Genomic DNA, 14602 nt, shown 5'->3' with positions numbered 1-14602 from the left:
TCTATTCCTTTTAATGCCTATTATTTTCTCTGCAGCATCTTTAATCGCTTCTTCAGCCCTGTTCCGCCTTTCGTCTTCTCCTACTGCAGTCTCTTCATTGCTCAACTTTCTGCTTAATGTTACTAGAAATTTTTTTACTTCATCAGGGATCTTCAGTTTGTCTGTATTCCATTTCATCATCTTTCCTACTCTGTTGCCATTTGTTTGTGACAGTTTTTCTCTCATGACTGATTTGATCACAAAGTGGCCTGAGGCAGAGTTTCGTCCTCTGCAGCTGCGTGCATCCGTAACTGACGTGGAGTGGCGTGCAATCAGTAAAATATGGTCAATCTGATTGACTACTCCACTGACAGCAGCCTTCCAAGTGCCCAGATGGATCGTTTTGTGTGGGAAGCAGATACTTTTAATAATAACATTATTCCTTGCTGCGAATTGGCATAGTAAGTCTCCATTCCCGTTGTTTTCCTCGTTTAGTTAATATTTCCCAGAAACTCCATATGGGTGTTCATTCCTCCCTATTTTTGCCTTAAAATCTCCTATTACTAGCATCAGGTCATATTTAGGTACTGCGCAGCATACTTTTTCCAAGCCTTCGTAGAACTGTTCTTTAATTATATCCTCTTTTTCCTCTGCTGGTGCATGTGCATTCACTATTGATATATTCGTAAATTTCTTAGTCTGAGTCTGCACATCCTTTCATTTATGTGTTCAAATTATAGAAGGCTATTCCTAACTTCCCTAGTTTTATAAACCCTGTTCCAAGTTGACCTGTTCATTCTTCTGATCCACTATATACCAATGAGTACTCAGGTTTATTTATCTGCCCATTCCCTTCCCTGTAGCCCTGCGGCATCATATTTAAATTTTAAAATTTCTTTAGCTATTTCTTTCATTTTTCCAGGCTGAAGCATTATCCTCACATTCCATGATGCTACTGTCAGATACTTTATCCGTTTTCTTTTCCGGGATCATGATACATGATTTCCATCCACTTTCCGAGGCTACCGTTGAATTTTCATAGCACTCATTCTTTTTTTACAGTATGTGGTTAGTAGCCCAATCCCCAACCCCCAACCTGGAGGATCAGGATTTATATTAGGTTTACTCCTACAGGGAAGGTGGCTTCACTACGTCTCTAGAATCCTCCCTGCCTACTTCGTCTGGCTCCTCAGACGAGACCCATTCGGCTTCGGTGACCGTGCCAGTAGCTATGCTACCGCTGGAGTAGCTCTCGACTTCAATGAAGTACGCAAACCCTCCCACCCGGTACTGAAGGTGCCCACTATAAGGCGGTAATCCCTGGGAGGGTAATTCATTACATACTAAGTGCAATTTAGTTTTAATTTGAGCCTGGAAATTCCGGCACAACTCTGCTAGAAGGCCGACTGGTCCCGGCGTTTTTTTTTTTTTTTTTTTTTTTTTTTTTTTTTTTTAACTCTGCGTAATTGCGCTTACCATACCATCATCGTCAATCTCTTCTCGAAGACTCCGAGCACAGCCCGACATCAGGTCAGCAAGGTGGTTATAGACTTCCTTTTCAATGCTCTTCTACGTTTTAAGAACAGTTCCGTCAGTTCTTTTGAGGGCTGTGAAAATTTTTCTACATCCACTCTTGTGTTCTAATATGTCATGAAATACTGATGTTTCTTCACCTGCGTTCCCGTACGTATTTGAAATCCTTCTAACTGTTTTCGTCTCAGAACCAAAATTTTTAATTTGATTCGCTTGATCGCAACATAATTTCTAATAACAGAGGCTCCGAGTCTGTACAGGTCACGCAGGCACTGTAAATAAAATTCGGCTGCTTTCCTGTACCTGAAACTTTTTTTCCGCGAATATTCGATCAACATTTTCCTTAATCGCGGTTTCGTGCATTTCAGTCGCCAGGTCAGGGAATGATTGTAGGCTGTAAATTTACTTTCGCATTCCTGCCAACTCTCGCCGCATTCGGCATCTTGCAAGTGTGCAACGTTTAGCTTCTAGTAACCTCTAGCATCCTGTTTTTCCAAGCTACTTATGCATATAAATGCAATGTGCCCAGTAAAGCTGGTGGGCTACGCTTTTGTGTGCAGGATATTAGTCTTTAAGTTGTTAGATACGTATATCCTATCCAAGCAACTTGCCGAGCAGTTGGTAATGAATGTAACACCAGGTGCATCACCGTTTTTGTGCTCCCACGTGTCAGTTAAATAGAACTCTTTAATTATGTATTCTAATTCAGCAGTCGAGCTAAAATTAGGGACTTGGTCTTTGAGACCTAGAGCACAGTTTAAATCTCCCGCTACAATGATATTACCATAATGAACTCCAAAGAGAGCGACAATTTCATATTTAAAAAACTCTGCTCGGTTGTGTCGTTTGCTGCTACCAGATGTAGCATATGTATTAATTACCCGGCTGTTGTGAATAGCACAAATGAGCAATTTATTATTTGGGAGTTTTTCAATGCGACTGACGATTACACCCTCTTTTGAGAGTATTGCTGTCCCCAATTCACTTCCAGTTTCAGCATTAATTATAGCGGTATATCCAAAGATATTGTGTAGAGCAATGTCCATTCCTTATTGAAGTAGATTAATATCAATGCTCCCATATGCAGAAAGTCTTTCTAGCTACTTAGTTTTAGGGATCTGCGTATGCTGTTGATGTTCAAAGCTGCAATCGTGCAGGCTTGAGACTGGCTCATAATATACTAAATTTTATAAATTCAGTTCTTTCATCACAAGCAGTCAATATGAAAGCTATCAGTAAGTTTCAGATACAACGCCACGTCCTGTTACTTGCTCTGGGTGAGATAATCGTTCATAAGTGGAGACCGAAGTACTTTCCTGAAAGTTGAAGGAATTTCTCTCTTTTCCTCACCTTCCGCGGTCTCGTCCGCCCACTTTTTCGCAAAAGGAGATCTGAACACGTCATTCGCTGTTGTACATTTGAAAGTATCTAACCAAAATTGTATCCTTTTTTGTGATTCTATCAGTGATAAGATTGTTCTAAATTAATTATTCAGCAAACCTGCATCTGACTGTGTCTGTGAACTTATTTCTTGCACTCCTCCATTTAGCCAGAAATGCAACATGTATTTGACTCAGCAATCAAGTTTAAGAGAATAATGCCGTTTGTGCAATGGCACTAAAATGGTACTGGAAAATAACTTTAGGCCCTGATATTTCCCGGTTCTTTCATTGGTGTGTAACTTTAGTTTACTACTCATTTTCGTATTCAGTACAAGCAAAGGATGTGAATTATGACTCAGGCTCGTAGATTTAAACACAATGTTGATCTCAATATACATATTGTTAAAATTTTAAGTCATACACAAAAACTACCATTTCAAACATTTTCGTAGCATGAATCACTCTTACAAAAAATTTTACAAAACGCTTACTGCGTTAAACCTTGGACATACAAATCCTAACTCTGAACATTATCTAACAAAAACCAATTTGAAATGATAGTATATCTTGTCTCATTTACATGCTAAAGTTTGGCCAGGGGCAGCGACCTACCTTAACGCTGTCGTCACCACACGTCTGCTTCCTCCGGGCACCTAGCTGCGGCTCCTCCCTTAAAGCTATCTGCACACGTCTACTTCCTCTGGGCACCTACTTGCGACTCCCCTGTTTTTTTATTTATTTATTTATTTACTGTGCGCACCTGGCTCTTTTAACCATCAATGATCCTCCTACTCAAAGATATTATACTCGTTCCACCTTGCGGTTGACAATTACCGCGGAGCTACCCTGATCAGAACGTAGCACATACCTTTCACAGCGGATTTCTGAGGTATCCGAATAGGAAGCGGCACTTTTGTCCTGTTTTGCTTCCAGGGGAGTAGGTGGATGACAGGTGGCTGGTGTGTGAAAAGGTTCGGGCTTACTACGATGAGAACCTCCCTCATAACTTTCATTTAATTTCCGGACTACTTGTTGACTTTTCGCGCAATGGTGGAAAAATTTGCTCAGCACCTTGATGTGCAGTCCTCGTTCCTTACTTTTTATGGGGGAGCGGAATGTCGGTGAGCTAGTAGAATTTTCTGCTGCAACATCCTCGTCAGGTTCAGCAGATGGTGCATCCGATTTCGGAAAACCTTTCGGAAGTGGATCGTTCCGGGGTTCCTCGGAATTTTCGATCGGTTGCTGTGCGGCAGAAATGCCCTCCGCAACTTCCATTGGGGTACCGGTACCGGTAATGTTATCAGTATGAGGAGTGACCGGAAGGGGGAACTGGGTGGGAGTCCAGTGACAACCGTTACGTACGTAATCGGCACAGAGGGCATAGCCGTAATAGCCTCGCCGACTGGCAGCTGGGCCACGCGCCGTTGGGTCCGTATGTGCCCCGACGAGCCACACCCTGCGCACTTTCTGTGCTGCGCTTCATACCTGACGATATCTCGGTAAGCACAAACATTAATATACGATGGGATATGTTACAGCAGTTCCACTTTAAGTTGTCTGATACAGTTCAGCCGGCCGATGTGGCCGAGTGGTTCTAGGCGCTTCAGTCTGGAACCACGCGACCGCTGCGGTCTCAGGTTTCAATCCTGCCTTGGGCATGGATGTGTTTGATATCCTTAGGTTTGTTTGGTTTAAGTAGCTCTAAGTTCTAGGGGACTGATTACTTCAGATGTTGAGTCCCACAGTGCTCAGAGCCATTTGAACCATTTGATACAATCCACCATCGGAAACTTCTACATCTACATCACTACTCTGAAATTCACATTTAAGTGCTTGGGAGAGGGATCATCGAACGACAATCATACTATCTCTCTACCATTCCACTCCCGAACAGCGTGCGGGAAAAACGAACACCTAAACCTTTCTGTTCGAGCACTGATTTCTCTTATTTTATTTTGATGATCATTCCTACCTATGTAGGTTGGGCTCAACAAAATATTTTCGCATTCGGAAGAGAAAGTTGGTGACTGAAATTTCGTAAAAAGCTCTCGCCGCGACGAAAAACGTCTATGCTGTAATGACTTCCATCCCAACTCGTGTATCATATCTGCCACACTCTCTCCTCTATAACGCGATAATACAAAACGAGCTGCCCTTCTTTGCACCCTCTCGATGTCCTCCGACAATCCCACCTGGTAAGGATCCCACACCGCGCAGCAATATTCTAACAGAGGACGAACGAGTGGAGTGTAAGCTGTCTCTTTAGTGGACTTGTTGCATCTTCTAAGTGTCCTGCCAATGAAACGCAACCTTTGGCTCGCCTTCCCGACAATATTATCTATGTGGTCCTTCCAACTGAAGTTGTTCGTAATTTTAACACCCAGGTACTTAGTTGAATTGACATCCTTGAGAATTGTACTATTTATCGAGTAATCGAATTCCAACGGATTTCTTTTGGAACTCATGTGGATCATCTCACACTTTTCGTTATTTAGCGTCAACTGCCACCTGACACACCATACAGCAATCTTTTCTAAATCGCTTTGCAACTGATACTGGTCTTCGGATGACCTTACTAGATGGTAAATTACAGCATCATCTGCGAACAGTCTAAGAGAACTGCTCAGATTGTCACCCAGGTCATTTATATAGATCAGGAACAGTAGAGGTCCCAGGACGCTTCCCTGGGGAACACCTGATATCACTTCAGTTTTACTCGATGATTTGCCGTCTATTACTACGAACTGCGACCTTCCTGACAGGAATTCATGAATCCAGTCGCACAACTGAGACGATGCCCCATAGGCCCGCAGCTTGATTAGAAGTCGCTTGTGAGGAACGGTGTCAAATGCTTTCCGCAAATCCTGAAATACGGAATCAACGTGAGATCCCCTGTCGATAGCGGCCATTACTTCGTGCGAATAAAGAGCTAGCTGCGTTGTACAAGAACGATGTTTTCTAAAACCATGCTGATTACGTATCAATAGATCATTCCCTTCGAGGTGATTCATAATGTTTGCACACAGTATATGCTCCAAAACCCTACGCCAAACCGATGTCAATGATATAGGTCCAATCTGTAGGTACAGATCTATCGGTGAGCGAGCGGTTGTATATGATTGCTAAGTAGGGAGCTATTGTATCAGCGTAATCTGAAAGGAACCTAATCGGTATACAATCTGGACCTGAAGACTTGCCCATAACTTGTGTGGGCTCGACCATTTCTCTGGAATATTACTGAGCACTTTCCATAAGCCGAGACTACTGCGTTTATTTTCTCTCCCAGAACTCCGAATGGTAATTCAAGAATCCATACTGTTCTTATGTGGAAACCTGCGTAGGTTACACTAACTTCACTAATGTTTCCGTCAGAATGCTTAAATTTAATGTTCAAATGTTCAAATTCGTGTGAAATCTTATCGGACTTAATTGCAAAGCTCATCAGTCCCTAAGCTTACGCACTACTTAAAGTAAATTATCCTAAGGACAAACACACACACCCATGCCCTAGGGAGGACTCGAACCTTCGCCGGGTACAGCCGCACAGTCCATGACTGCAGCGCCCAAGACCGCTCGGCTAATCCCGCGTGGCGCTTAAATTTAAAGCTTCCTCCACTAAATTCGACAATTTTATCACAGAGATCGGCATTAATCAGTTTCACATACACAACAATACTCACGATCGTGAAAGAGACACCAACTAAATCATCACAACCTACCTTCACACATTCCTTAAGAAAAGATTCAAGCTCGGTTTGACAAAGTTCCGATCGAGGCTAAACTTCAAAGTGTCTGTTCTATTGAGCTGACACATACCCGCAGCTTCAGATATTCTTGAATACGCACACACTACAGGGGGAAGCTGCAATAAGTGCTCAGACTCACCGCAGGCGCGCGAGACGGTCGCTGCACCCAGCAGTGATCCGTACACAACTGCCGCTGAAAGCAGACTGCATCCTTAAAGCATCGGCACAATCTTGTAACAGACTTCAAATACGATTTGAGAATGATAAATCTGGTGCGTAAAATTCCATTATATACAGAATGTTGATGCCGTTACTCCTGTCCAACTTTTGCGATTGCACTGACCTGTGAAACATTTGCATATCGAAGCATGTAACATATTTCGTGCCAGTTTGTCGTGTGTCATACAGTAAAACGACAAAAGTCATGAGACAACTATATGCACATATAAAGAGAGCGGTAACTCGCGTACGCAAGGTACAAAAGGGTAGTACATTTGCAGAACTGTCAGTGCTCAGCAGATTCATCTGCAAAGGTGTCCGCCGACGTGATTATGGCCGCAGAACGTTAACTAATAGACTTTGAATGCAGAATGGTAATTGAAGATAGAAGCATGCGGCATTTCATTTCGAAAATTGTGAGGTAATGCAGTATTTCCAGATACTCAGTCTCAAGAGTCTGCTGAGAATACCAAATTTGAGGCAGTCACCGACTGCCTTCACTAGACGTGCTAATAGGCAGATGTGCTAATAGGCAAACAACACTGCGTGAAATAAATACAGAAATCAATATGGGCGATACGGTGAATGTATCCGTTAGGACAGTGCAGCGAAATTTGGCGTCAATGGGCTATGGCAGCAGACAACCCACAGAAGTTATTTCCTAACAGCACGTAATTGCCTGCAGCGTCTCCCCTGGGCTGTTGGACATAGCAGTTAGATCCGAGACGACTGAAACCCGTGGTCTGATCATAAGAGTCTAGATTTCAGCTGGTAAGAGCTGTGGTAGGGTTCGAGTGTGGCACAGGCCATACAAAGCCATGGACCCAAATCGTCCAGAATGCCCTGTGCTAGCCCGTGTTGGCTCCATTAAGGCGTGGGTTGTGTCTGCGTGGAATGGGCTGCGTGCTCTGGTCCAACTGAATTGATGTTTGTCTGGAAATAGCTGTGTTTGGCAACTTGGAAATCATCTGCAACCATTCACGAACTTCATGTTCCTATACTCGTCACTGGGCAACAACTGTTCACTATTGTTCGAAGAAAATTCTGGACGATTCGAATGAATGATATGGCCGCCCGGATGACCCGACATGAATGATATTGAATACACTACTGCCCATTAAAATTACTACACCACGAATATGACGTGCGACTGATGCGAAATCTAACCCACAGGAAGAGGATGCTGTGATATGCAAATGATAAGCTTTCAACAGCATTCACACAAGGTTGGCGCCGGTGGCGACACCTACAACGTGCTGACATGAGGAAAGTTTCCAACCGATTTCTCATATACAAACAGCAGTTGACCAGCGTTGCCTGCTGAAATGTTGTTGCCATGTCTTGTGTAAGGAGGAGAAATTTGTATCATCACGTTTCCGACTTTGATAAAGGTCGGATTGTAGCCTATCGCGAATGCGGTTTATCGTATCGTGACAATGCGGCTCGCGTTGGTCGAGATCCAATCACTTTTAGCTGAATATGGAATCGGTGGGTTCAAGAGGGTAATAGGGAACGCCGTGCTGGATCACAACGACCTCGTTTCAGTAGCAGTCGAGATGACAGGCATCTTGTCCGCATGGCTGTAACGGATTGTGCAGCCACGTCTCGATCCCTGAGTCAACAGATGGGGACATTTGCAAGACAACAACCATCTGCACGAACAGTTCGACGACGTTTGCATCAGCATGAACTATCAGCTCGGAGACCATGGCTGGGGTTACCCTTGACACCGCATCACAGACTGGAGCGCCTGCGATGGTGTACTCAACGACGAAGCTGGGTGCACGAATGGCAAAACGTCATTTTTTTCGGATGAATCCAGGTTCTTTTTACAGCATCATGATGGTCGCATCCGTGTTTGGCGACCTCGCGGTGAACACACATTGGAAGCGTGTATCCGTCATCGCTATACTGGCGTATCACCTGTCGTCATGGTACGGGATGCCATTGGTTACACGTCTCGTTCACCTCTTGTTCGCATTGACGGCACTTTGAACAGTGGATGTTATATTTCAGATGTGTTACGACCCGTGGCTCTACCCTTCATTCGATCTCAGCGAAACCCTACATTTCAGCAGGATAATGCACGACCGCATGTTGCACGTCCTGTACAGGCCTTTCTGGATACAGAAAATGTTCGTCTGCTGCCCTGACCAGCACGTTCTCCAGATCTCTCACCAACTGAAAACGTCTAGTCTATAGTGGCCGAGCAACTGGCCCGTCACAATGTGCCAGACACTACTCTTGAGGAACTGTGGTATCGTGTTAAAGCTGCATGGGCAGCTATACCTGTACACGCCATCCAAGCTCTGTTTGACTCAGTGCCCAGGCGTATGAAGGCCGTTAATACGGCCAGAGGTGGTTGTTCTGGGTACTGATTTCTCAGGATCTATGCACCCAAATTGTGTGAAAATGTAATCACATGACACTTCTTGTATAATATATTTGTCCAATAAGTTCCCGTTTATCATCTGCATTTATTCTTGGTGTTGCAATTTTAATGGCCATTAGTGTATTTATGGAACATAACCGAGAGGTCAATTGGCGAACAAAATCTTGCGACGGGCAACACTTTCGCGATTATGAATGGCTATTGAGGCAGCATGCCTCTATATTTGTGCAGTAGACGTCCAGTGACTTGTTGAGTCCGTGCCACATCGAGTTACTGCACTACGCTGAGCAAAAGATTGCCCGAGGTGATATAAGGAGGTACCCCTTGACTTTTGTGATCTCAGTGCATACACAATGCACGGTATTGCAAGTTTAGTGGCCAGCACTGTATTTTTCTGACGCTTTAAGAGATAGTTTTGTAGATCATGCATGATTAGGCTACGACAACTGTGCCTCACTGACTCAGGTCTCTTCCACCGCGTCATCATGGAGAGCGGCTCTGCCCTGTCGCCCTGGGCGGTGGTGCCGAAGGGTGAGTTGGTGGCGAGCGCGCGGCAGGTTGCCGCATCCCTGGGCTGCCCCTCGCTGCCCCACCCCGCCTTGGTCGACTGTCTGCGCGGCGTCGACGATGACAAGCTGCAGATCGCCGACACCAACACCAGGGTTAGTGTTGCCTCTGCTACTGGTCGCAGCAGTAGCCTCAAGAAGTCTCAAAAACACGTAGAAATTTACCACATCCATAGCTAACGAATGAATCTTTAAGGTGGTTGAGTGACCACATAGGGTAGATCAAAAATCTTTTTTTTTTTTTTCAAAATCAAATTAACGTGTGCACTGTTTCTTATACTGTTGTACGTCAAGCATAAACACCTTTAGGTCCTAATTTTATCTAATGTCATAATCGTGCTTCCATCGTCATTTAGTCTAGAACAATTTCATCTTTTCCCACTGAATGTTAATTTTTCTTATCCTACTCATACTAGGAATCATTAGTGATCTTCATTTCTCTATTTTTTGTATGCCCATTGATTCTTCTGTAGAGGCTAGACATACACTGTCCAGGTCTTTAATTGGCACTAGATCATACGTAAACACTCCAGTACACTCAACTTTTCCTGTTGCACGCTGCACATAACTCCCTCACTTGCTGAAGGATTGACTTTACAACTGGTGAACGAGGTCATGTTCCAACAGGAATATCTATATGCAGTGATATGTATAAGAATAAATTTCCTTTACTTCGTATCTATGGTCACAAATTTCTTATGTCACCAGACTACCGGTTTCGGTCTACAATGACCGTCTTCTGATCTGTTGTATAAAAACATGTTCTAGCACACTGGTGCCATAGTGTTATCGTCAAATGGTAAACACAATATCAGCTCCAGCATCGTCAAACATGTATAAGTAGTAGCATACACAAGAGTCATCTTGTCAGCAGCACAGCACTGCTGCTGTATGACCTTCGTATTATTAATTAGAGACCTGCACTGTCTGCATTTAGTGCATAGGAAGGAGCAATCTAAACACCAAAAGATTTGGAAATTGGAGACTACTGATGATGTTCAGTATGAACAGCTCCGTCCGAGCTCGAAAGGCCCAACAGTGCCGACAGACGGCCGTGTCATCCTCAGCAGTTAGGCGGATATTGAGGGGCATATGGCCAGCACACTGTTCTCCCGGCCGTTATCAGTTTTCGTGACTGCATTGACCTCACCTTGGCTTAGAGCACGCCACTAGCCTACAGCGCTCGGCAGATATGTACGGTCACCCATTCAAAGTCTTGGTCAAACCCGACAGCACTTAGCTTTGGTGATCTGACGGGAACTAGTGTTATAACAGTGGCAAGCCCTCTGGCCCAATTTGTTTAGGTTCACATCAAAATAAAGGGTAGAAAACAGATTTGTCCTTGTCTATATGAGAAACGTAATTCAAACAGCAACTGAGGAATAATGCTGCAAATATTAGCAAAATTGTGTCTCTGCTTAAGCACGATAAGTCTGCACCTGCATCTACGTCATTACCTTACAGTTCACATACAAATGCTTGGCAGAAGGTTCATAGAGCCATTTTCACATTATTTTTAGATCATTCCACCATCTAATTGCAGGAGATAAAAATGAACATCTAAATACCTCCATGCGATCTGTGATTTCTCCTTTTGTGCAACGATGATTGCTTTCCCCTATGTAAGTGAGAGTGAACAAAATAATTTCACATTCAGAGGAGAAAGCTGGTTGTTTTAATTTCTCCAAAATATCTCGCTGCAGCGAAAAACACCTTTGTTTTAATGATTGCCACCCCAAATCTACCGTATTCCTGACATTCTCACCCCTATTTTTCGATAACAAAAAACTAGTTACTCTTCTTAGAACTTTTACAATGTCGTGCGCCAGTGCTATTTGGTAATGATCCCACACTGCCCAACAGCACTCTACAAGACAGGGATGCACTGTGGCCAGACTCCCGAGTGCACGCGCCGCACCTTCTAAGGGCTCTGCTAACAAATGCAGTCACCAGTTTACCCTACAACACAACACCTTCTATGTGATTGCTTCAGACTAAATTGTTCGCAATTGCTATTCCTGGGCACTTAGTTGCATCGACAATCATCAAACCTGTATGATCCATTGTTTTGAAGAGTGTCCAGTTGTGATGAACTATGAACACCATTCTGGAGGTTGCAGCTGCTCTAAGGGGTTTGGGGGAGAGGGAGGTGGGGGGGGGGGGGTTGTGGTGGTGACAGGCTGCTCGGCTCACTGTAAATACTTAACAGTAAAAAAATTTCGTCATTTAATTCCAATACATGATGTGTCGCAACTCAGCGAAGCCAGCAAACCTCACTCTGTTTTCCTGGCCGACGCTGACATATGGGTAGCAGCTTCCGTCATTGATGCTGAATAGGCGCCCTGTCATGCTAACAGAAGCTCCGCGGAAGGCCGGTAGCTTCTTGACGACTAAGTTTACGTCAACGGCGTCCTATTTCCGCAGCAGCGTGGGGCCCTGGTGCCCTCGGTACTGCCCACGTCTTCCGTGGCGGCGCATGGAGATAATAGTGCATGGGGTTCGACTTTATGTTTGGAATGGGGTATGCGTCCGTTACTGTCTTATTATTGAGGTATCTGCCCACTGGTAGGAGTCAGACAGCGGATGGCACTTCAGCCTTAACTTTCACTAGGAACTTAGTGCTGGTGGGACCAAGCACAGAGACCGAGCGAGGTGGCGCAGTGGTTAGCACACTGGACTCGCATTCGGGAGGACGACGGTTCAATCCCGTCTCCGGCCATCCTGATTTAGGTTTTCCGTGATTTCCCTAAATCGTTTCAGGCAAACGCCGGGATGGTTCCTTTGAAAGGGCACGGCCGATATCCTTCCCAATCCTTCCCTAACCCGAGCTTGCGCTCCGTCTCTAATGACCTCGTTGTCGACGGGACGTTAAACACTAACCACCACCACCACCACCAAGCACAGAGGGCAGGTTGGCAGGCTGTCATACTAAATTTGCTGATTAACTTAGTATTGCCTGGTCTCGAACCCATAGATGCTGTTGGTGCCCAGTCGTCTCGCTTTTTGGCGTGGATCCTCATGTCGTGGTGGTATTTCTGGACTCTGGCACCAAGTGAATGCTTTAGCTACAGGGTGTTTCAAAAATGACCGGTATATTTGAAACGGCAGTAAAAACTAAACGAGCAGCGATAGAAATACACCGTTTGTTGCAATATGCTTGGGACTACAGTACATCTTCAGGCGGACAAACTTTCGAAATTACAGTAGTTACAATTTTCAACAACAGATGGCGCTGCAAGTGATGTGAAAGATACAGAAGACAACGCAGTCTGTGGGTGCGCCATTCTGTACGTCGTCTTTCTGCTGTAAGCGTGTGCTGTTCACAACGTGCAAGTGTGCTGTGGACAACATGGTTTATTCCTTAGAACAGAGGATTTTTCTGGTGTTGGAATTCCACCGCCTAGAACACAGTGTTGTTGCAACAAGACGAAGTTTTCAACGGAGGTTTAATGTAACCAAAGGACCGAAAAGCAATACAATAAAGGATCTGTTTGAAAAATTTCAACGGACTGGGAACGTGACGGATGAACGTGCTGGAAAGGTAGAGCGACCCAATACGGCAACTACAGAGGGCAACGCGCAGCTAGTGCAGCAGGTGATCCAACAGCGGCCTCGGGTTTCCGTTCGCCGTGTTGCAGCAGCGGTCCAAATGACACCAACGTCCACGTATCGTATCATGCGCCAGAGTTTACACCTCTATCCATACAAAATTCAAACGCGGCAACCCCTCAGCGCCGCTACCATTGCTGCACGAGAGACATTCGCTAACGATATAGTGCGCAGAATTGATGACGGCGATATGCATGTGGGCAGCATTTGGTTTACTGACGAAGCGTATTTTTACCTGGACGGCTTCGTCAATAAACAGAACTGGCGCATATGGGGAACCGAAAAGCCCCATGTTGCAGTCCCATCGTCCCTGCATCCTCAAAAAGTACTGGTCTGGGCCGCCATTTCTTCCAAATGAATCATTGGCCAATTTTTCAGATACGAAACGATTACTGCATCACGCTATCTGGACATTCTTCGTGAATTTGTGGCGGTACAAACTGCAAACACCTCGTGGTTTATTCAGGATGGTGCCCGGCCACATCACACGGCCGACGTCTTTAATTTCCTGAATGAATATTTCGATGATCGTGTGATTGCTTTGGGCTATCCGAAACATACAGGAGGCGGCGTGGATTGGCCTCCCTATTCACCAGACATGAACCCCTGTGACTTCTTTCTGTGGGGACACTTGAAAGACCAGGTGTACCGCCAGAATCCAGAAACAATTGAACAGCTGAAGCAGTACATCTCATCTGCATGTGAAGCCATTCCGCCAGACACGTTGTCAAAGGTTTCGGGTAATTTCATTCAGAGACTACGCCATATTATTGCTACACATGATGGATATGTGGAAAATATCGTACTACAGAGTTTCCCAGACCGCAGCGCCATCTGTTGTTGACAATTGTAACTACTGTAATTTCGAAAGTTTGTCTGCCTGAAAATGTACTGTTGTCCCAAGCATATTGCAACAAACGGTGTATTTCTATCGCTGCTCGTTTAGTTTGTATTGCCGTTTCAAATATACCGGTCATTTTTGAAACACCCTGTACGTTTACATCGCTGCTGGGCGCATTTGATTTGTGCCGCTATGACATTTCCCCTTGTCATGTCATACATAACAAGAGACTTACCCTTGTGTGGTGACATCTACCTACCTGCTACAATCAGTACCACAGAGTGACGCATTTTTCCACTGAGCGTAGCTAGCCTCGTCTCGCAATCCCGAAACGT

At 44.8% G+C, this 14602-nt stretch overlaps 1 protein-coding gene and 1 long non-coding RNA gene across 2 annotated transcripts in view; one reads left to right on the top strand and one right to left on the bottom strand.

Annotated features, from left to right (window-relative positions):
• LOC126355945 (uncharacterized) overlaps positions 1-12697 on the bottom strand; it is a 106641-nt gene extending 93944 nt beyond the window's left edge. The window contains exon 1 of the long non-coding RNA XR_007565556.1: positions 12668-12697. This is a non-coding gene — a long non-coding RNA (uncharacterized LOC126355945). The remainder of the gene's footprint in view (positions 1-12667) is intronic.
• LOC126355944 (juvenile hormone esterase-like) overlaps positions 1-14602 on the top strand; it is a 58505-nt gene that overhangs the window by 24070 nt on the left and 19833 nt on the right. Inside the window, exon 5 of the mRNA XM_050006528.1 lies at positions 9717-9913. Within this exon, the coding sequence (XP_049862485.1) occupies positions 9717-9913 (197 nt within the window). The remainder of the gene's footprint in view (positions 1-9716; positions 9914-14602) is intronic.

The sequence above is a fragment of the Schistocerca gregaria genome, chromosome 3 (assembly GCF_023897955.1).
Source record: "Schistocerca gregaria isolate iqSchGreg1 chromosome 3, iqSchGreg1.2, whole genome shotgun sequence".
NCBI classification, from domain to species: Eukaryota; Metazoa; Arthropoda; class Insecta; order Orthoptera; family Acrididae; genus Schistocerca; species Schistocerca gregaria.
This window is presented reverse-complemented; position numbering and strand designations above follow the sequence as displayed.